The sequence below is a fragment of the Terrapene carolina genome, unplaced genomic scaffold, assembly GCF_002925995.2.
Source record: "Terrapene carolina triunguis isolate 2854851 unplaced genomic scaffold, T_m_triunguis-2.0 Scaffold88, whole genome shotgun sequence".
Lineage (NCBI taxonomy): Eukaryota > Metazoa > Chordata > Testudines > Emydidae > Terrapene > Terrapene triunguis.
This window is the reverse complement of record NW_020664439.1, coordinates 46630650-46651045: the sequence shown is the minus strand read 5'-3', so window position 1 is coordinate 46651045 and position 20396 is coordinate 46630650. Positions and strand designations below refer to the sequence as shown.

The 20396-nt window shown below is 53.2% G+C and overlaps 1 protein-coding gene across 2 annotated transcripts in view; it reads left to right on the top strand.

Annotated features, from left to right (window-relative positions):
• Nucleotides 1-20396, top strand: part of MASP1 (mannan binding lectin serine peptidase 1) — a 51161-nt gene that overhangs the window by 21594 nt on the left and 9171 nt on the right. For both annotated transcript variants that reach the window (XM_026650135.2, XM_024202392.3), the window contains exons 6-10: nt 217-364; nt 1756-1874; nt 3118-3196; nt 14538-14675; nt 18727-18801. In XM_026650135.2, the coding sequence (XP_026505920.1) occupies nt 217-364; nt 1756-1874; nt 3118-3196; nt 14538-14675; nt 18727-18801 (559 nt within the window). The remainder of the gene's footprint in view (nt 1-216; nt 365-1755; nt 1875-3117; nt 3197-14537; nt 14676-18726; nt 18802-20396) is intronic.

The following is a 20396-nucleotide window of genomic DNA, read 5'->3' as shown; positions in this document are numbered from 1 at the left end:
CGCCAGCCCCCAGGTGTAGTGAGACCCCCGCGCCAGCCCCCGGGCGTAGTGAGACCCACGCGCCAGCCCCCGGGCGTAGCGAGACCCACGCGCCAGCCCCCGGGCGTAGCGAGACCCACGCGCCAGCCCCCGGGCGTAGCGAGACCCACGCGCCAGCCCCCGGGCGTAGTGAGGAGCCGAACTCTCTGCATTAGCTCCTCTTGTTGCTCCTGGCAGATTAAAGCCGGTCGGAAGGAGTTCGGCCCTTTCTGTGGGGAAAAATCCCCAGGACGTCTAGAAACCCAAAGCAACAGCGTTCAGATCCTGTTCCACAGCGACAGCTCAGGAGAGAACCGAGGGTGGAAGTTATCCTACACGGCAATCGGTAACTGCTCTGGCTTCTTCCCTGCACCGCGCATGGGGGGCTGGACCCTGCGGATGGAGACCAAGGCTCCACTTGGTCCCGAATCCTGTCTCTGACAATGGCCAAGGCCAGAGACTTCAGGCAGGGGATGGGATAGATCTTGCATAATGAATTTAACTGAGCCATCCTGTCCTTTGGACGGGGACTTCTCCCTGAGCGCGGCTGTGTCCTCAAACATGGGGACAGGGATCTCCCATGATCCTCACTAGCCAGTGTCACTGCACAGGCTACCGCCAATCAGACAAGCATCAACCCCTCTTTTCTGGACTTTACCAAGCTCTTTATTGACCTCACTAACATCCTGCAGCAGTGAGTTCCATAGGTTAACCCTGCACGCTAAATGGGCTCCCTTTTGAATTTCATGGTGCACCCTCCCTCAGTAATGTCGCTCTGTGCCATTGCCACAGCTGTCTTGAGCCAGGCCTGGGGAACGGTTTGAAGTCTGTGTGCAGCCTGCCCGGCAGCGCAGTCCAGACTGGCACGCAGGAGCCTGTAGGGTGTAACCCGCCCACATTCAGCGCAGCTCTCTGGCCCCCTCTAGTGGTGGCGGGCCCGCAGAAACAGGTGGCGGCAGCCTGGGCTAATACAACTAGGTAGTGGTCTGAGCTTAGGACAGACTTATGCTTTTGGATGCAGAGGTTCCCAGGGTCAGTTGCTGCTGCTGGCATCTCACCCCCCACCCTAATCCTCCTCCTCTGCATGGTGCTGCCCAGGAGAGGTCACTGACCCCGTCCTAATCAGTGCATGTGTCACACCGCCCCACCCGCGGGCGAGCCAACAGCTGGGGTCCTTGCTCCCCCCAGCGGCTTGCCCTGACCTACCAGCTGGATGGTTCAGTCCCAGCCTGGTACATGGGGTGCCAATCACATGGCAGGTTCAGCACAGCAGGCAGCTCACCCCGGGCATTAGCTTAGCTGCAGGGACGACCTCACTGACCGACTGGCCCCGCCAACAAATCTTTTTGCCACTTGGAAACCACCTGGATGTACCTGACTAACAGCAGCAGTGCCGAGCATTGGGCCACTGGGAGGAACAGGAGGACTATGCTAAGTCTGCAGTCATCGGTCCTCATCTCATCCAAAACATTAGAAAATAGCCAGGGAGCGGGCAAGATAGCTCGGGGGGGATTCCAAAGGCAACCCGCTAGGAAGCAACAATATCTGTGCCCCCCGTAACACGCCCCTCTGCCTGCAGGTCTGGCCCAGTGAGAATTGCTGGGTACTATTATCCTAATAAACAGCTGTGGGTCCTGGAATTTCAGAGCAGCCTCCATAGGTTGGGGCTCCCCCCTCGCACACTCTCGCCAGTCAGTCAGCGTGGTCTTTCTTTGTTTCTCCCCTACCCCCTCGAAGGGAACCCGTGCCCACTGGTGCAGCCGCCAATCAACGGGAAAATCGAGCCCTCGCAGGCCAAGTACACTTTTAAGGACCAGGTGGTCGTCAGCTGCAACACCGGCTACAACGTGCTAAAGGTACAAGAGCCACTGGCTTTGATCTGAGAGTTTGGGGCAGTGGGCCAGGTTCTCTTCTCTCTTACACCAGAGGAAACCTGGGGCCACTGGGGGGTGCTCCACGTGTCTGGCGTTCAAGCCAAAGGCAGGTCCTTATTTAAGGACGCCTACAGTGTTCTATGGTAATGAGCCAAAACCCGGGCACAGGAGGTCAGGCTAGATGATCGGATGGTCCCTAAACGCTCTGAAACGATCCCGGAATGGGCGTCGTTGCCACAGGAGGCTGCAGGTGCGCCCTGCAAGGCCCCAGCGATACATGAGCAAGCCGCCTCATTGTCCTAACTGGGCCAGCTTCTCTGCTCGTCTGACTCTACTGAAGCCAAGAATTTGGCTCTCCTTCACTAAGAGGTTCCCTTCATTTCAAGGCAACCGGGCTCTTCCATTATCTCATTTCCTTTCCTCGGACAGTGCTCGGAAGGGAGAAATTAATTAAACAAAAGCTCGTCAAACTCTCCCAGAGCAAGAACTATCCACAAGGGCCCAATACACTTATAGCCACAAACTCGCCACTAAAGAAGTGGGACGAGAGAGAATACAGCACGTCCCCCAACCACCAGCTAAACCTCTCGCCCACGCCAGCTAACGAACTACCTACAAATAAGCCCGACGCGAGGCTTGGCATCTTCCCAAGAGACGGAGGCACCTGGTGTGCCGCTGTCTGTGATGCCCCGCTACGCCCTCCCAAGCCAAGCAGGGCTGGTCCTTTGGTAGGTGACCTCCACGGAGCAGCTGGTAACTGAGGGAAATGCTGATGAATCAGTGGGTGGAACCCTTACCTCTGAATCAGTACTGAGCTGTCCTCAGCTCGACCTACCCCATCCCTGGGGCTTCATAAAATGATCTCTCTCTCTCTCTCTCTCTCCTTATATAATCTGTCTCTAGCATCACTCCTACATCCCCGTACACTAATACCCTATGATAGGTTGCTCCATCCTCCTATCTAGGTTCTAATACTGCGCCCACTGCCATCATATTTGAAAAGAAAAAAAAAAACATTTCTTTTCTAATTTTCTTTCAAACTCAGTAAACTGAGGGGTTCTTAATGAAGAGGAAACTCTCTTTGTTACTGGCTTGTCCAGCGAGCAGCATCTCTTTAAGGTGGATAGCTGGCCCGGTCAGGCATTGGGAAGATGAGTCTTTGCAGTGGGAGGGGAAGGTCCTTTGGCTGCGTGGATAATGGTTTTCGCTTGTCCCTTCCGCCCAGGATAACATGGAGAGCGACTCCTTCCAGATCGAGTGTCTGAAGGATGGAACATGGAGCAACAAGATCCCCATCTGCAAAAGTAAGAAACCCGCCCCCCTACCCCCCTCATCTTGTGCAACCACTGAACGCTAAATGGAGCTACCGTGCCAGGCTCACAGAGTGCAATCCGCTGCTCAGAAGTACCTCACCAGCCAGGGTGGCTATTAATTATACCTCTGAAATCCAGGTTGGCTTTTTCTCCTAAACGGAACAGAGTTTGTGCCCAATGCCACAGGTTGGGTGTTTTATTTTTTCTCTTGAGTGACTTACTAATGCAATTGGATTTCCAAGCTGTTTGAGCTTCTCACATCTCAGACGGCCAAGCAAGCCATAGCCTGGCACATCTGAGTAAATCTTCAGCCAGACATCCAGTGCCTGTTGACATCTGTGGGAAGGCTCCAGTTAACTTTTCTGGGAGCTGGATCAAGCCCGAAAGCTACTAGCAATGGGTGGGGGGATATGGAAAGGTTCAGGTGCCACTTAAGACCTTCTCAGAACTTCTTTCATCCACAAAATCTGGGTGGAGATCTCACCAGAACAATCTTTGTTGTGATCGTTCCGCTCCTTCGCTTCTACTCACAGCTGCGGGGAGCCGAGTTCTGGTGTGAATCTGGACTTGCCCAAGTCTGGGAGATGTCTGGAGCTGGGTGGATGGATGTGGTTACTCCGCCCATTATAGACATAAGGGCCATTTGTAAAATCTGAATATAGATCTGAATTTCTTGCCAGTTCGGGGGGGTGTTCAAAACCACAGCTTTGGTGTGGTTCTAGCTCTACCCAGAACTAGGCAATGCAGAGACAAATCAAACGAATTAGAAACGTTGGCCAAATATTTTTGCAAACCTCAAAAAAAAAAAAAAAGTTCCATTTGAAAGAATGCGTGAAGACTCACACCATGCCTACGCTACAGACTTTGATCGACACAAGTTGCGTCGGTGGACAGCTGCCAACGTTAGTATACCGCTTGTGCACGTGCGTACCTGACTGCTTGCACACAGGGAAGAGCTGGTAAGGGGCTCACCAAGCTGAGGTTCGCACAATTCAAGGAAGTAGTTTTACTTCATCACCATAGTGGGGCGCTTATGTCAGCCAGAGACAAATTTGAGTGTAGACACTTGCACAAATAGGTCCATGCAAGGCGACTTATGTCAACCTAACTTTGTAGTGTAGACCAGGCCTCAGATCACTTCTTATGTCTTCTGACCCAGTTTCCCCATCTCTGAAATCAAGCTAATGAAATGCACTATTTACACCCTACATCACAATTATTTTTTTCCTGCAACCACTGGCTTTTCTCCAGCATGCACAGCTATGGCTCTCCTCACTAATGTCTGCCTTTTGAACTAGCTTCCTGGTTTCCATGTCAGGGAACGTATAGATTGCTTAAACCCACATGTCCCTACTCTCATGCCATCCACAGGTGGCTCTTACAGAACAGGAATAGCTGCATCCCAGGGTTTTAGGACACTGGGTGGTACCAGGTTGGCAGTCCAGGCTCACTCTTGGGCTGCAGGTGAAGCTAAAAAGGAAAGGTAATGTTCCTCCAAATGATCAGCTGAGTGAAATGTTCAAGATTAAAAAGCTAGTGCCAGGGTAAGGAGCCTTTGACCTCAAGGTCATCGGTGCCGATCCAGCCCAGGTCAGAAGTAACCGAAAGGCATTATCATCTGACAGTGGCCAGTGTTAAATGAACTGGCAGAGTCCACCTCAGGGGCATGTAGGCAGGCGTGCAGTTCTACACTTGCGTACAAAATGGTGTCCTCTATGCAGTACGACCTTGCACATACGGCACTTGCGAGGTCATGCTGTGCGGAGAACGCCGTTTTCTTCTAGAAAATGGCATCCTCTGTGCGCACTCGGGGGCCGGATGGAATTGCACCGCCTGTCCTGGGGCATGCAATGCATGCGTTGCACACGCAGACGGCACGCCACTGGTCCACCCAGTTCCTAGCAGAGGACTTGTGTGCGTTATGAAAAACACCATCCCAATTAGCATTAGCTGGCACCCAAATGTTGGCAGTGTCAGCTTGGAGTCTGAACTCCCCTCTGTCCCCTCTAGGTGGTCTGTCAGGGGCCTGGTCCCCCTGCAGCCCCCATTTGGGTCACGTCCTTACTTGGGCTCTCATCATCCAGGTTGTGGATGTTAACATCACCGGCCCAAAGACGGAAACCCAGCCCTCCAGCTGAGCTCCCCTGGAGTTCACCCCCACCGAGGTTAAAGGCAGAGAGAAAATTAAACAAACGAGTCCCAGACGAGCCCCTAGCCTCTCTTCCTTCAGGCAGTCTTGGGCAAGCCACAGTCCGGCTCAATGTCCTCTGCTCAGCCACCGGAAAGGGTCTTGTTTATAGCCTGGCCCTCCTCTCAGGGGGCCTGGACAGTCTGTGGTCATGGGAGCAGTCCCTGCCTTCCGTGAGGCCTCTCCCTGGGAGCTGGAGACGTCAGGTCTGTCCTCATCCCAGAGCAGCCTCCTGCTGAGCTCTCACAGCACTCCTGACGGGCCGGGCAGGGCTCGGTGAGCCCAGAACCGCTCCACCATCCCTTCCTGGCTGGTGCAGGGTTTGCACAGCCCGTCACACAGCCCCGGCCTGGTCAGGGTGGAGGCACATGGGGCAGTGTTGGGGAAGAACGCACCAAGCTGGAGCTGATCTGTGACGAATGGAGGAGGGCTTTGGCCTCCAGAGCAGTACGTTCAGAACCGTCCAGTTTAACTCCTCTACGCGAAAGAAGTACCAATCCCCAAACACTGACAGTTTCCTTTATGCTCCGATATATTGAACTTGCTGCCACCTATTCCAGAGCAGAGAAGAGGGAAGGCTGGGGGAAGTCAGCCGGTCTCCCTCGCTTGGCAATCACCATACAGGAAGTCTCGAGTTCAGTAAAAGGGGGTTACGTTTCCAGCCACTGCAAAATGTTCTACTCACACTGAGAGCAATGACAGCCTGGCCTGAAACCCTTGTGGGACTCTTTGAACCTTGACCCTTAGCCCCTATCACCCATCTAGCAACCAAGCACACACTTGAGGAGAGAACATAAGAACAGCCACACTTGGTCAGACCAAAGGTCCATCTAGCCCAGTATCCCGTCTTCCGACAGTGGCCAATACCAGGTGCCCCAGAGGGAATGAACAGAACAGGGAATCATCAAGTGATCCATCCCCTGTTGCCCATTCTAGCCTCTGTTTGCCAGAAGCTGGGAGACACCATCCCTGCCCATCCTGGCTAATAGCCATTGATGGACGTATCCTCCATGAATTTATCTAGTTCTTTTTTGAACCCTGTTATAGTCTTGGCCTTCACAACATCCTCTGGCAAAGAGTTCCACAGGTTGACTGTGCGTTGTGTGAAGAAACACTCTGGTGGCTGACCAGAGGACCAAGGTAGGTTTTGTTGGTTATGGATGGAGGAGCTTCAGAAGGCTCTGGGAAGTAGCACAGCTCGAAGAAGGCCCCTGCATTTTGGAGGTTGACCTGAGCTTTTGGGCTTCAAAATCACAGTTACAATGTCACAGGCACAGACCCCATCCTAAGGTTTCCAGTCCATCCAGCTTGTGGCTTGGCTGGGCATGCTGGGATTTCCGCTTCTGATCCCATACAAGCCCAGGAAGCTCACTCCCAGCCTTTGATCTTTGGTGGAGCTCGGACCTGGATCCCGATTCAATCTTTGGAGTCTTGGGACCCATTCGGCTGATCAATCCAAACCCCTGTGTGGAATAATGGATCCAAATCCTGTGGCTTGGACCCTTCTGTAGCTGTGAGGAAACATTGCCTCTCCCCCATCTACTCTCTCTCCACACACCCATTTATATCCAGGATAGGCTCCTATGAGTCTACTCTCTTGCTAATCCATGCAGTTGCTTTGAGCCATAGAGGCACATTTTGGCTTTTGTTCCTCTCTTGTATTGGTGACACTTGGGAACAGCTCTGAGGACCCAGAAACGTAGCTGGTTGGAGTTTTCCTGATCCACAATCTTCTCCTCGCAAATATCATTGCGGGCGGGATCTTTATTTGAAAATAATAATACTACAGGCATCTGCAGAACCCGCTGCACGGTGGTGTTTGTAAGGGTACATTTTGGTTTGCAAATCTCACTGAAGATGGAAAGCGTGACACTGCTAGAATTGCTAAACATGATCATATCTTACACTATTGTCTTTGAAGCGGGTGGAGCAATTATTACTGTAAAATACAAAGGAATGCCCCTAATTCAATCAAACCTTGAGTTCCCAATTCCCCTATTACTATACCAGTCTCCCACTGATTTCATTGGGAGCTCTGCTTGGGCGGAGACTGAATAAAAACTAGAACTGGCTGGAAGTTTTTCCTCACAAACGTTTTTCCCCCAGCTTTTGGACCAAAGAGAAATTGTCATCAAAATCTTTTCAAGGTTTCGTTGAAAAATTGAAACCCCCAAAACTGTCAGTTTTGGTTGTAAAAAAAAAATGGAGGGGGGGAAACTGTTGTCAATTAAAATCCCTCCAAAGAAATAATCGATGAAAAAGTTGCACAAAAATGAAACTTTCGCCCCAAAACATTTGGCCGTAAATACATAGATTTTGGACCGAGCGCTGATAAACACTGATGGGGGAGCTGACTTGGGCCCAATGCGGAAAGTTTCATTGGAACAGGAGCCGGCCAAGCTGGCGTGGGCTGCATCCCACTGGGGAATTTAGCACAGTGAGGCCAAGGAGGATGTGTGAAATGAGGAAGCCCATAGAAGCCACAGAGGACTTTTACTCCTCTAAGAGAGGTTTCCCTTTAAGCAGATTCCATTGCACTGTAGTGCCTATAGATTTTTAATAGAGATGGATCCCTGTGCACAAACTCCAGAGCACAGCAGTCGGTGTGTGCAACCCAAGCTGCCTGTCACGCTTGCTGAATTGATACCGCGGAGCGTTAACGATTTCTGGTGTTATTGGGCTGTTTTTCCTGCATGAACTTTCTCTGCTCGTCCACTGATTCTGCTTTCTCTCTCTCTGCTTTCTTCTTTCCCCCGTTCTCCTCTGCTTTCGGTGCAGCTGCAGAAACAACCGACCCCAGGCCAGAGAGAGGAGCGGAGTCGGACCAAGCGACGGCATGAGCCCGGGTGCCATCAAGCCACACCCCTTAGAGTGGCCAGAGTGTCTCTTAGACGTGTCAGGGAGTCACTAGGGCTCCAGCGGGGTATCCCCACCCCCGTCACCCTTCCTGATCTGTATGGGACACAATGGGATCCATCGCTGCTGTACGTACAGGGCTGTGCTCTTAACCCCTTCCTGCCCGGCACGCACTTAACTCCGGAAAGGGAAAGAAAAAACAAAACTGAAACGAATTCAAACGCTCAAGCCCCCGCCGGGAAAAAACCAAACAACCCTCTAGGCTGCTGGGAGACATAACACACGCCAGGGAGCTCGCATCCTGGTGCTCTCCATGGACACGCCCGCTCCTCCCACTCCATCCCAGCCCCGCTCCCCACCGCAATGAAAGTCGTTCTGCACAGCTTGGCGGCTTTGTCTGTGCTTGTTTTGTTGGCTTGGTTTCATTTAACTCTTTGCTCTCTGGGTAAATCTGGGAATCTGTTTCAGTGTAATGAATAAGAAACGTTCCTCCCTCTAGCTGAGGGTGACCAGATGTCCCGATTTTATAGGGACTGTCCCGATATTTGGGTCTTTTTCTTATATAGGCTCCTATTACCCCCCATCCCGATTTTTCACACTTGCTGGCTGGTCACCCTACTCTAGCTAAATAGCATGAGGCAAAAAAAGCCAGCCTAGGTCAGCATGTTCCAGTGCATTTCAACCCCCTGCCCCCAGCTCTTTGGGACTAAAAGGTGCTTACAAGATAGATCCACGGGGAAGCTGTCTGTGATCACAAGTCTCTTTAACCTGCTTTTGCCAGCCCAAAGCCCTGACACGACTGGATTCTTCATGGTTCCGTGCGGAGGGTTCCATCTCCTTGCCACCCATCCCAGATCTAGCAGAGACCTCCAGGGCCAGAGAGCACTGGCTAGAAGGAATTGGGGCAAGGGCTGGAACCATGCTATTGGGGACAGAAAGGGGGAAGAAAATAGAACAAGCCAGGGAAAGGAGCGGGGGCGGGGGCAAAAGGGGGGAGAAGGGCTAGGTGGTAGTGACGGGCACGGACAGGGGAAATGATACGCCGCAGCGGGACTGAGGGGGGAGAGTGGATGAAGATGGGCTCTTGAGAGCTTCCCTTCATCTGCCCCACATGGGAGGACCAGCAGATCTGTCTTCACTTTCCTGCCGTGGGGACCGGCAGCAGTAGACCCCCATGGAAGGAAAGCTACAGAATTCATAACTACCTTCACCCCAGGCCAAATTCAATGTCCAGGTCAAATCTATCTTCCTGTGAGAGCCCCAGACTTCTGGACATACCTGCTATGGCCCCATCCCCTTTGCTCTGTTCCCAGGACTCTGCATCTGCTAGGTTGCTGAAAGAATGTTAGGAACCATTAGGAAAGATCAATAATACGACAGAAAATATCATAATGCTACTGTATAAATGCATGGAACGTCCACACCTTGAATACTGCATGCAGTTCTGGTCAACCCCATCGCAAAAGAGATATAGTAGAATTAGAAAAAGTACAATGAAGGGCAACACAAATGATTAGGGGTCTGGAACAGCTTCCATAAGAGGAGAGATTAAAAAGACTGGGACTGTTTAGCTTAGAAAAGAGACAACTAACAGGGATATGATAGAGGTCTATAAAAGCAAGACTGGTGTGGAGAAAAAGTGTTATTTACCCCTTCTCATAACATAAGAACCAGGGGTCACCCAATGAAATTAATAGGCAGCAGGTTTAAAACAAGCATAAGGAAGTATCCTTCACACAACGCCCATCGATCTGTGGAACTCATTGCCAGGGGATGTTGTGGCCAGAAGTATTAGTGGGTTCAAAAAAGAATGGAAAAAGCTCACAGAGGATAGGTCCATTAATGGCTATTAGTCAAGATAGTCAGGGATGCAACCTTATGCTCTGAGTGTCCCTAAACCTCTAACTGCCAGAAGGTGGGATTGGACGGCCGGGGATGGATCACTCAATAAATTGCTCTGTTCTGCTCATTCCCTCTGAAGCACCTAGCACTGGACACTGTCGTAAGCCAGGATACTGGGCTAGCTGGACTATTGGTGTGACCAGCATGGTTGTTCTTAGGTTCCTGGGGCCTACACTGTGACACAAACCTCAGTAATATTTAAGGCCTGGAATCAGCATTATTGTAACGCCTCAGAGAGCTCCCCAACGGGGTAGTGCCAGGCCAGTGAAAAGGGGTCTTCGCTGGAGTTTCACTTTACCCCATGCCACCCGAACACCACCTCCCTGCAAAGACAGGCCTGAGGCAAACCCTGCGTGTACAAGTCACAAGGCACAACATTTTCCATCCATAATCCAATGCAAATTCTCTTCATAACACAGGCACCCTGGAGGGACAGGAATCAGGTTAGGTCATTCTTATGAAGGGTACAAATGGCCACTGGGTCACAGGTTGTACCGACTGTCTCCTCCAGTAGCAGCAGGGGTTGGGAGCAGACATTGTGAGGGGTGAGCAGAGGAGAACTAGATCCCGGCTCTAGATTCTGCAGATTTCAACACCCTGAGAAGGCCACATCCTCGGGCCATTGCTGCCAGCACCACTCCGCACCACTCGTCGTTCATGAGGAAGGCCTGTGACCCGGCACGTCTCTGGCAGCTTGAAGACCTTGCTAACTGGAGGCCTTTTCCCCACAGCGGGCAGCATGAGACTGAAAGGAGGAGGAAGATCACGATGATGGTGCAGAAGAAGCTGCCATCTCTGGATAACCACTGTCTCTCCATTCCTGACCCTCCCCTTTTGCTGTCCATCTCAAGAGACCACAGTCTTTCTCCTACTGCAAACCCACCCTCAACGACTCATAACCAAGTCTGCTCAGGTGCCACTCAACTCTTGCGCAGTGTTTTGAAGCAGAGGCTCAGCGACTGGTGCAACTGAGTGTGCACAGGCCCGAAAGTACCGGCAGTTGAAGGCAGAGGCCCTGGGAATGGTGTGACAGCATTACTGTCATCCCCAGTGGTAATATCTTGTGGGGGGCATTGATTGATACACGCTGGTAACGCCAGAATACTGCTGCATACAGACACCTGAATAGCCAGGGCTGTCTGGGTCCCTTCTAACTCCTGATGGTAAAGGGTTAGGGTTAGGGCTTTCTGGTCATAAAGGGCATAATCTGTAGTCTCAGCCCAGATGGCTTTGACATCCAGGAGTGCCACAAGCAAAGGCAGAGCGGAGAAAGAAGGCAGAGTGTGTCTGTCTGGAGAGAGTTGTTCGGACAACACCACCCTACCCCTCTTTGTTTGGTGATTCTTTTCCAAGAGGCTCATTGCTCACCTGTAACTCAGAGCCTCTACTGAAAACCAATCGTGTGGCAGACCGAGCCAGTGCCCATCTCTGCCTGGGCCCTCAGCTCCCCCAGGCAGGTACCCAAGCTTACCAGGTAAGAGAGCGCTGATCTTAGAGACCTCACCACGGTTCTCATAGCCAGTTTGACTGTAGTCTATGAACATTCTGTTCTGTGCAGCTTAGTAACTACAGGCGGTTCTCTGTGTGTGTACAGTGCCTAGTACAATGCGGCCCCGGTTCATGACTAGGGTTCCTAGGTGATACCGTAATACAAACAATAATAATTAACAACAACAGCATACGTTTCCCCTGGGCTTTCCTAGAACACCCCGGCGTTCCTGCTCATGGTCAACAGGTCACCACAGATGTTGATTAGCCCCAGAGTCATGACAACAGCCTCCCTTTCCAACCCAAACGTGTTGCCACTTTAAAACGTGACAAAGCCCCAGCCAGGAAGAGGCAAGAAAATAAAACGGCAGGGGAGGAAGTTTGGAAGTGATGCGGGGTGTGTCTGGTTTTACTGTGAAGATCCATTTTTTTCCTAGAACGCCAGTTGCGCGACTCAGACATCAAAAATGTGGCCCCTTGGCGGATTATTATGTATAGAGCGCTAACAATGTGCTATGCAGCTCAGAGACAAATATGATGTCCTTGTCCAGCAGAATGGGCAGTCTTGCTATAGAATATCAGGGTTGGAAGGGCCCTCAGGAGGTCATGTAGTCCAACCCCCTGCTCAAAGCAGGACCAATCCCCAGACAGATTTTTACTCCAGTTCCCTAAATGGCTCCCTCAAGGACTGACCTCACAACCCTGGGTTTAGCAGGCCAATGCTCAACCCACTGAGCTATCCCTCCCCCCTTCTCAAGTTGTAGAATTCGCAGAGCTTGTCTTAACCAGCATGTTAGCTCGAAGTATAACTTGAGTGTTGCCGCTACCCTGACTCCCATCCACGCACACAAATCTCGGCTTAAGTTCAGTGGGGCTTTAAACTGACATGTTTCAGGCATGGTGGAAGCTCAAGTCTTACTGCTGCCCCAGCTACTAATGCAGTGGGCATGGGACTCCTGCTGGTGTTAACAACTCATCAGCGGCTGACCCAATCGCGCTGTGTCGCCCCGGTATTATTCTGCAGCGTGGTCGCTCTCACTGACACTAAGCTAGCTCATAACTTCAGGGTGGTAACAGCGGAGACAAAACCTAAGTCTCTGATCCTTCAAACACTTCCTAGCTGGCGTGGTGCTTGCTAGGGGAGTCGTTCTGTTGGTTTCTGGCAGCGCTTGCAGGGCTGAGTTCTAGACAAAGTGGGGGATGAGGTACAACAAAAGCCCACGTTTAAGCAAAAGCACGAATCCAAGCCGCAATGCGAGGCAATGGGCTGGGATCCGGGACATGTGGGTTCTCTTCCCATCTCTGACCTGACTTACTGAATGACATTGTACCGGGCGTTTCCTGCCTCTGGTCGCCTCCCACCCTGTGTCTGTCCGTCTTCTAGTCAGCGCGTAAGCTCATCGGGGCAGGCAGCATCTCTCACCCTGTGTTTGTACAGTGCCGAGCATAGTGCGGGCTAAGGTGTCACAATCAGTAGCAGCCCATTGAGAGGATCAGAATTCAGAGGACATCCTGCTTACTGCACCAAGTTGCCATAGGATCTTTAAAGATCAAGTGGCCTTTTTCATAGGCTTTATGAAACTAGGGGTTCGTATGAGCAGGGCCTGCCCTTTGAACATCCTCCTGCCCCTGGGTTTATCTCATTAGTTTGCTCCTGTGCTGGTTATGTTCCTGGGCCTGCATTGCTCCTTCTAGTGATTAATTTGCTGCCTGACAATTCTAGGTATTCGTCCACCAGCAACTGTGCAGCCAGATAAAGCTACTGACGTGTTTAGTATGGGATCCCCCCTTGTCTGGGCCCGGCTGGTCATGATTACACCAATGCCTGCCTTTCCCAGGCTCTGATGGGAATGAATACTCATCAGGAAGCAAGGCAAAGTGTCATAACTGAGTGTCTACAAGCTCTGAACATGGTCAGATCTTTTGAGAATCCAACCACAGCCCAGGTACCGAGCGCCACATGCAGTACTCAGTCCAGCAATGGCATGAACTCTTCGCAGTTCATTCGCAGAGTTCCCGTGATGCCATCAGAACCCCTTTGACACGCATGTCTGACCGGTTAGCTCCTACTCACCTGTGCAGTATTCATTCCCTAACCAGGAATATATAGGGATTTTATGGTAACAAATCCATAGCTGCCTAGTGATTTCAGTTAACACTACAATACACACCACAGTAGCTCAGACTTTGACAGTAATAGCAGGGCTAGAACTCAGAGTCTCCTCATCCCAAAGGCCAGGCCCTACCACTGGAGCCAAAAGAGAATCTCCCTTAGCTATTAGCAGTATAATGCCTATGACACACAGTTGAGCAATCCAGTGCAACACAAGGGTGCACGTACACACTGGCTAGTTCATTGCATCAGTGACCTGGACTTAGACAGAGTCATATCTGCACACAGACTGACTGGAGTTACGGTTCATCACAGAAAACCATTGCCCTGCGTAGGGATGGAGTGGGCAAACTCACAGAGGGAAGGGTTGGTAGGGGGCATATTGCAAGATGTTGTGTGGCGAGGCTAAATCGTGAAATCATGGCCTGTTGAAATCAATGCCAAAATTCCCACTGACTTCAACAGGGCCAGGTCTTCAATGGGAGCGATTCCAATGGGAAAGGGCTGAGAGGGCCTGTTGGAAGGAAAGGGAAAGACGAGGAACTAAAGACAGATATACCCCTCCTCAGTGCCCGAAGGGTTAAAACTATCTCACTCGCGCACACATCCCCACCTGCTGCCGGCCTAGCTCTGGGAGGGCTGGCAGGCCAGCTGACATACAACCCCCTTTCGAGCTCCCCTGGGGCAAGCCATGCAGCAATACCCAACAGAGGCAGTGGGCAGAGCCTGCTACGGCGGGATATGTATGTAGACTACTAAAATCTCCTTTCCTTGTGGACTTTTAGTTGCTGACTGCAAAGCACCAGTGGAGCTGGAACATGGGTCCGTCACCTTCGCCACGAGGAACAATCTCACCACGTACCGCTCAGGGATCCGGTACTCCTGCCAGCGACCCTACTATCAGATAGCCCCAAATATCACTGGTGAGACCATCCGCCGCTGGGGAAGGGGCTGTGGCCACTCAAGCGGGGGCGGGGCTCTGAACAGGGAGAGCGGGCGGCATGCTCATTGCTGGGCTAGTCGATGTGCACGAGGCTAGTGCTAATAATAAGCACGTATCTGCAGAGCATTGTGCAAATAATCTAATCTAAGTGTATCTATTACATAGATTGGGCATAAGCTTTTGTGGGTAAAAAACCCCACTTCTTCAGATGCATGGAGTGAAAATTACAGAGAGAGGCATAAATATACTGGCACATGAAGAGAAGGGAGTTACCTTACAAGTGAAGAACCAGTGTTGACAGGGCCAATTCAATGAGGTTGGATGTGATCCACTCCCAATAATTGATGGAGGTATCAATATCAAGAGAGGGAAAATTGCAGGGAAAAATCTCCCTAGGACATTCAATAACAGATTTAAAAGTAGCCATCCTTCAACAACAACTCCAAAAAACAGACTTCAAAGAGAAACTGATGAGCTACAATTCATTTGCAAACTTACCACCACCAATTGGGGCTTGAATAGGGACTGGGAGTGGCTGGCTCACCACAAAAGCAATTTTCCCTCTCGGTATTGACACCTCCATTGAAGCCAATCAGTAGAAAGCACTCGGCTGCCAAACCCAGAGTGTGCATGTAAGAGGATTGCACCAATTGAACTAAATGGCTTTCCAAACGGACTCCGTTAAATCAGGGCTGCAGCAGGGTGTGAACCAGCCCTCACTGGCGCACACCACTGCGGGGGCGCTTGCCGGGATGGCAGTTTGAAGAACCAGTCTTTTCCTCGCAACGGTGGATTGAAATGCTTTAGCCTAACTAAAGTGAGTGGGCTCAGTGTCAGGCGATCTGGGGGAAATGTAACAGCCTGTGATATGCAGGAGGGTCTGTAACAGTGCGGGACTCACCCCGCTGCGCCTCCTGCTGGTCTCTGTTGGGAATTAGCTCTGCCAGCCTTGGAGCACCCTCTGCAGGCCAGTGATCCGCCTTGCCGCTGGCCCCATGTCCCTCCCAGGACCCCGGTGCCCCTTTTCTCTGGGTGCTGCCCCCTGGCAGTAACCCCTCAGTCTTAGGGTCTCCCCTCCCCAGGGAATCCCCACCCACTAGCCCCACCTTGCCTCAGAATAAGGCCACTGCCAGTCACCAACTACCCCCGCTCCCTAGGGCAGACTGCAGTATAAGCCACTCATCATCGGCAAGGCTGGGTTTGGACCTGCTGCCTTGGCCTAGCTCTGGGCTGCCCTCTGCAACCCCCAGTACCTATTTGCCTTTTGCTAGGCCGCAGCCTGGGGCTTTCCAGGCTGGAGCTCCCCAGCCTGTCCCCAGCCCTGCTCCACTCAGGTACCCTGTGTCTAGCTCCCTGCAGCCAGGCCCATCTCCCTCTACAAACAGAGGGAGACTGCCTGCTTGAGCTCAGGCCTTTATAGGGCCAACTGGGCCCTGATTGGGGCATGGCCCCAGCTGAGCCTGCTTCCTCCCAATCAGTCCAGGCACCTTGCCCTTCCACAGCCCTCCTCCAGGGCAGGAGCGGGTAACCACCCCGCTACAGGGTCAGACTAGCTGCTCTCCTGGTCCTATGGATCTGACACAGGGCCTGATGTTCAGAAGATCTGAGCGGCCAGTGCTCCAGAGGAAGTCAATGGGAGCTGGAGGCGCCTAGCACCCCTCCAGGTCAGGCCCCTGGAATCACCGAGAGACAATACAATTGTCACAGGGTCGGCTGCTTCCTGAGCTCCCGCTCGTGGCCAGAGCTGGACCTGCGGCATTCTGCCTCTGTTTCCCTTCTTCAGGGCCCTTTAAGAACCCCCCACACAAACTTATCTCTAGCTCAGCCACACCCCTCCTAGGTCAGCCACACCCCTCCTTGAGCCTGGATTTCTTACGCTAACAAAATAATTCCCCAAATGGAGTTCTCCAATCCCTGTGAAAGCTGTGCTCCCAGGCGTCCCGCTGGGAGCTCCCAGGCCTTCCCTGCCTGGAGTCTGCTCACTCCCAGCAGCCATTCCCTGCCTTGGCAGGCCCCGGTCTCCCTCCAGCTTCACTCTGGTACCTCTCCCTACACAGCCCCACTCCTCAGCAGCGTCCTTAGAAAGGAACCCGCGGATCCCTTCTTCCATGTGCCTCCTGGGCTCTGAGACCCCACAGGGAGGGACCCAGAGCCCAGACTCCAGTCAGAGTCTGAACATCTACGCTGCAATTTCATAGCCCCGCAGCCCTAGCCGGAGTCGGCTGCCCCGGGCTGGCCACAGCTCCTGCCTTGGGTCTCTGATTGCAGTGTAGAAATACCCTCACGGTACAGCGGTCAGAGCATCGATAGCCTGGTAACATCTCCGCTGCTCTCCCCTCTTACGGGGAGTGGTCTGCAGCGACAACAGGTCCCAGCATGCAATGCTTCCAGCCGGACCCGAGCAGCTGCAGTCTGCAGAGACTGAGGCCCGGATCCTCAAAGGAATGTAGGTGTGTCACACGGCGGGAACTCACCGCCATGGCGCCTCCTGCTGGTCATCCGGGAATTAGATCTTTCCAGCCTCTGAGCGCCTCCTGCTGGCCGGTTTCTCTCCCTTGGCTACCAGCCCTGCTGTCTCTACCACCTCTGGCCCGCATCCCTCCCAGACCCCAGTGCCCCTTAACTTGGGGGGCTGCCCCACAGTACCCCCACACTCTGGGTCTCCCCTCCCTTGGGGGAACTCCAACCCCCCTACACCCACCTTGCCTCAGTGGCTACTGCCAGTCTTCATCTAGCCCCCTATCTCTGGGGCAGATTGCAGTCTGTAATGGCCACTCATTGGCAAGGGGGGTGGACAGGCTGCCTCTGCCTATCCCGGGGCTGCACCTCTGCAGCCCCAGTACCTCCTTGGGCCTTTACCAAGGCCTCAGCCTGGGGAGTTGCCAGGCTGGAGCTCCCCAGCTAGTCTTGCCCTTCCCCAGCACTGCTCTGCCCAAGGGACCCGGTGCTCCCAGGCAGCCAGGTCCTTAGTGAGACTGTCCTGGCTCACAGGCCTCTTATCAGGGCCAGCTGTGCCCTGATTGAGCTGGCCACACCTGGGGCCAGCTACTCAGTCAGCCTCCCTCAGCTGCTCTCACTCCTTTTATCCCAGGAGCGGGGTAACCACCCCGCTACCAGGTGCCTGACTCCCCTGGATTTCAGTGCATGCCAGGGCTCCGCTTTAAATACTCTTACCGCTCCATAGTGATGACAGTGGCATTGCCAACCTCCATCAGCCACATTTGTTCTCACGGCCACCCTCTGGGCACGCCTTGGCATCAGGGGATGCGGCTCGTAGGTTGCCCCAAACCCATCCAGAAAAACAGACCCACTGCTCCAGGCTAGGGGTGGAGATTGGAAGGATTTGCTCACATCCCAGCCCCCCTGTCCATAATCCTGCTGCTACCCAATCGGCCTCCGGGCCTAGTGTGCAATAACCTTTGGCATGCTGGTTGCTTCCTGGATCAGCCCAGCCCAGCACATCTGTCCTGCACTACTTTATCAGGGACTAACAGCCTGGCAGGGAGAAGCAGATCACAGCAGAGCCTTCGGCCTGAGCATAATGGGCACAGTGCCCTGGGACAGTGCAGGGCTCCGGCCACCACTTGTTTGGCACTAGGACACCGGACAGTGACATGCCACAAGCATTCCGAGAAGGCTGTAGGGGAGCGGAAATCCCCATAAACATCGGCGTGCAGATGCCCCATGGTGCAGTCTGAGTAACGTCTGTCATTTCTCCATGCCCTGCAAAATCATTTCAGGGGAGGAAGGCAGGGGAGGGGCCTTTCACACAACCCATCTCCCCTCTGACAAACACATAGGGTCAAATTCCACCTTCAGGGCACCTCCGCAAGCCCAGCATAGACTCTGGCTCCTCGAATATATTGATGGCAACACCCCATCGGCTGCATGTCTGAACATGCGTAGCTGACCCACAGCCGCAGCCAACGACGCATGCACCTGCTGCATGTGCAAACCCTGCATAGGCAACAGGGCAGCTGGTCATGCAGGTGTGCGTCTATGCTCCCAGCTAACGTTTCGCTCTCTTCCAGGCACGTACACCTGTGATGCTAAGGGGGTGTGGAAGAGCGAGGAGTTGGGGACCAAGCTGCCGTCTTGTCGACCAGGTACCTAGAGAGCTCTGGCATGATGCACCACCAAACGAACTGCCGTCTCGTAGCAGGGTTGCTTATGCCATGAGTCGGCCAATCCAGCATTCGCTCTCCCAGGGGTAACAGAGCATGACGCAGTTGGTACAGGTTGGGGAAGGTGGGGGTCTGTTCAGCACAGCTCCGCTGGCTTCACTCCGCGGCTGGGGCAGCCCGATGCCTTCACTATACAGCGGTGCCCCAGGCTGTGATCCACAGGTACGTCACCTTAGGAACACCTGAGCAGCAGGTGTACACAGGGGATGAGGGGCCTTGCGGCTATAAAGGGCAGAGCAGTGAGCGGTAGCTGTGTGTCACCGAGATGGGGCTGGATTCTGAACACTCCAAAGTCCACAGGGAGTGGAGCCCGGGGGGGGGGTGGTTCAGGGCCATCGCTAACGCCAGGTGGCCAACTCCTGCCCTGCAGGTCACCAGAGGTGTTAACGCGATTGCACTGGTGGAACTTGGCCCAGCACCTTAGAACCTGCCTCAAGCAGCCACCCGAGAGCCCAGCAAAATTCAGACACCCGGCAGGGGCGGATCTTAAATAACGGCCCAACAGCGTCCCCTCTGGGGGGTGCTGTACTGTGCCCGCTGAGATCTACTCCGACAGCACACAGTGCTCCACAGACCTTTACTGAGTGGTCCCCACTAGGCCCCTGGGTGAGAACTAGCCCCACTTCACAGCTAGAGACACTGAGGCTGAGCAGGTAAGGCTCTGGCCCCAGGTGGCAAGGAGAGGCATTGTCCGAGGAGGGAATTAGGCTCAGCGGCTGCTAGGTACCCTGCCTGCAGTCAGACCACCTCATACTGTGGCTTCGGTGGCCGATTGCCTAGCGCCAGTGGCTGTTAATGCAGGTTTTCTCTGTGTACACGCACCCAGGATGCAGTGTTTTAGGAGCAATTAGACCCTAGAGTCTGAGCCACAGAGAGAGGCAGCAAAACCTCAGCTGGCTCCTGGGTGAGGAAAGGCATGTATCTGTTCCTCTCCCACCTCCACTCCTTCTCCAGCTCACTGCCTGCTTTGTCTCTGAAAAAGAGAGAACCCCCGACTCCTGCCCTCCCTCTGATTGGCACACACGCCTCACTCCAGTCTCTGGCAAGCATACGGCTTACTACAGCTGCACTCCAGCCAAACGTGCCCTGCCTTACACGCCCACCCCCTACGGTGTGTGCCGCTATCTCCTGGGACCCCGCAGGCCAGCAATGATACCTCTCAGCAGACATGAAAAAGGCAAACATTCCCCTCTGCTCACAGCATATACAGCGTTGGGCAGAGCTGTCTGCCCTTTAGAAACACCCTTTCCCTCGCCTCACAATGCACCCAGACCTGACCTGGCCCTGGGCAAATCCCAGCACCTGGTTTCTGGGAATATTTGCTGGGACTCGTTCAGGAATCCCACACTCCTTTAGCGGTCTTGTCCCAAGAGCCTTTGTGGTCGGGATGCGCTGGCAGGAGTGTTTGTGGGCAGCGAATTTCAGGCCAAGCTCACAGTTATTCACTGAAACTGACCATTGCAGCCACACACCCCTGTATGAAGTGTTTGCAAGCTCCCCTAGTCAGGGAGGACTAG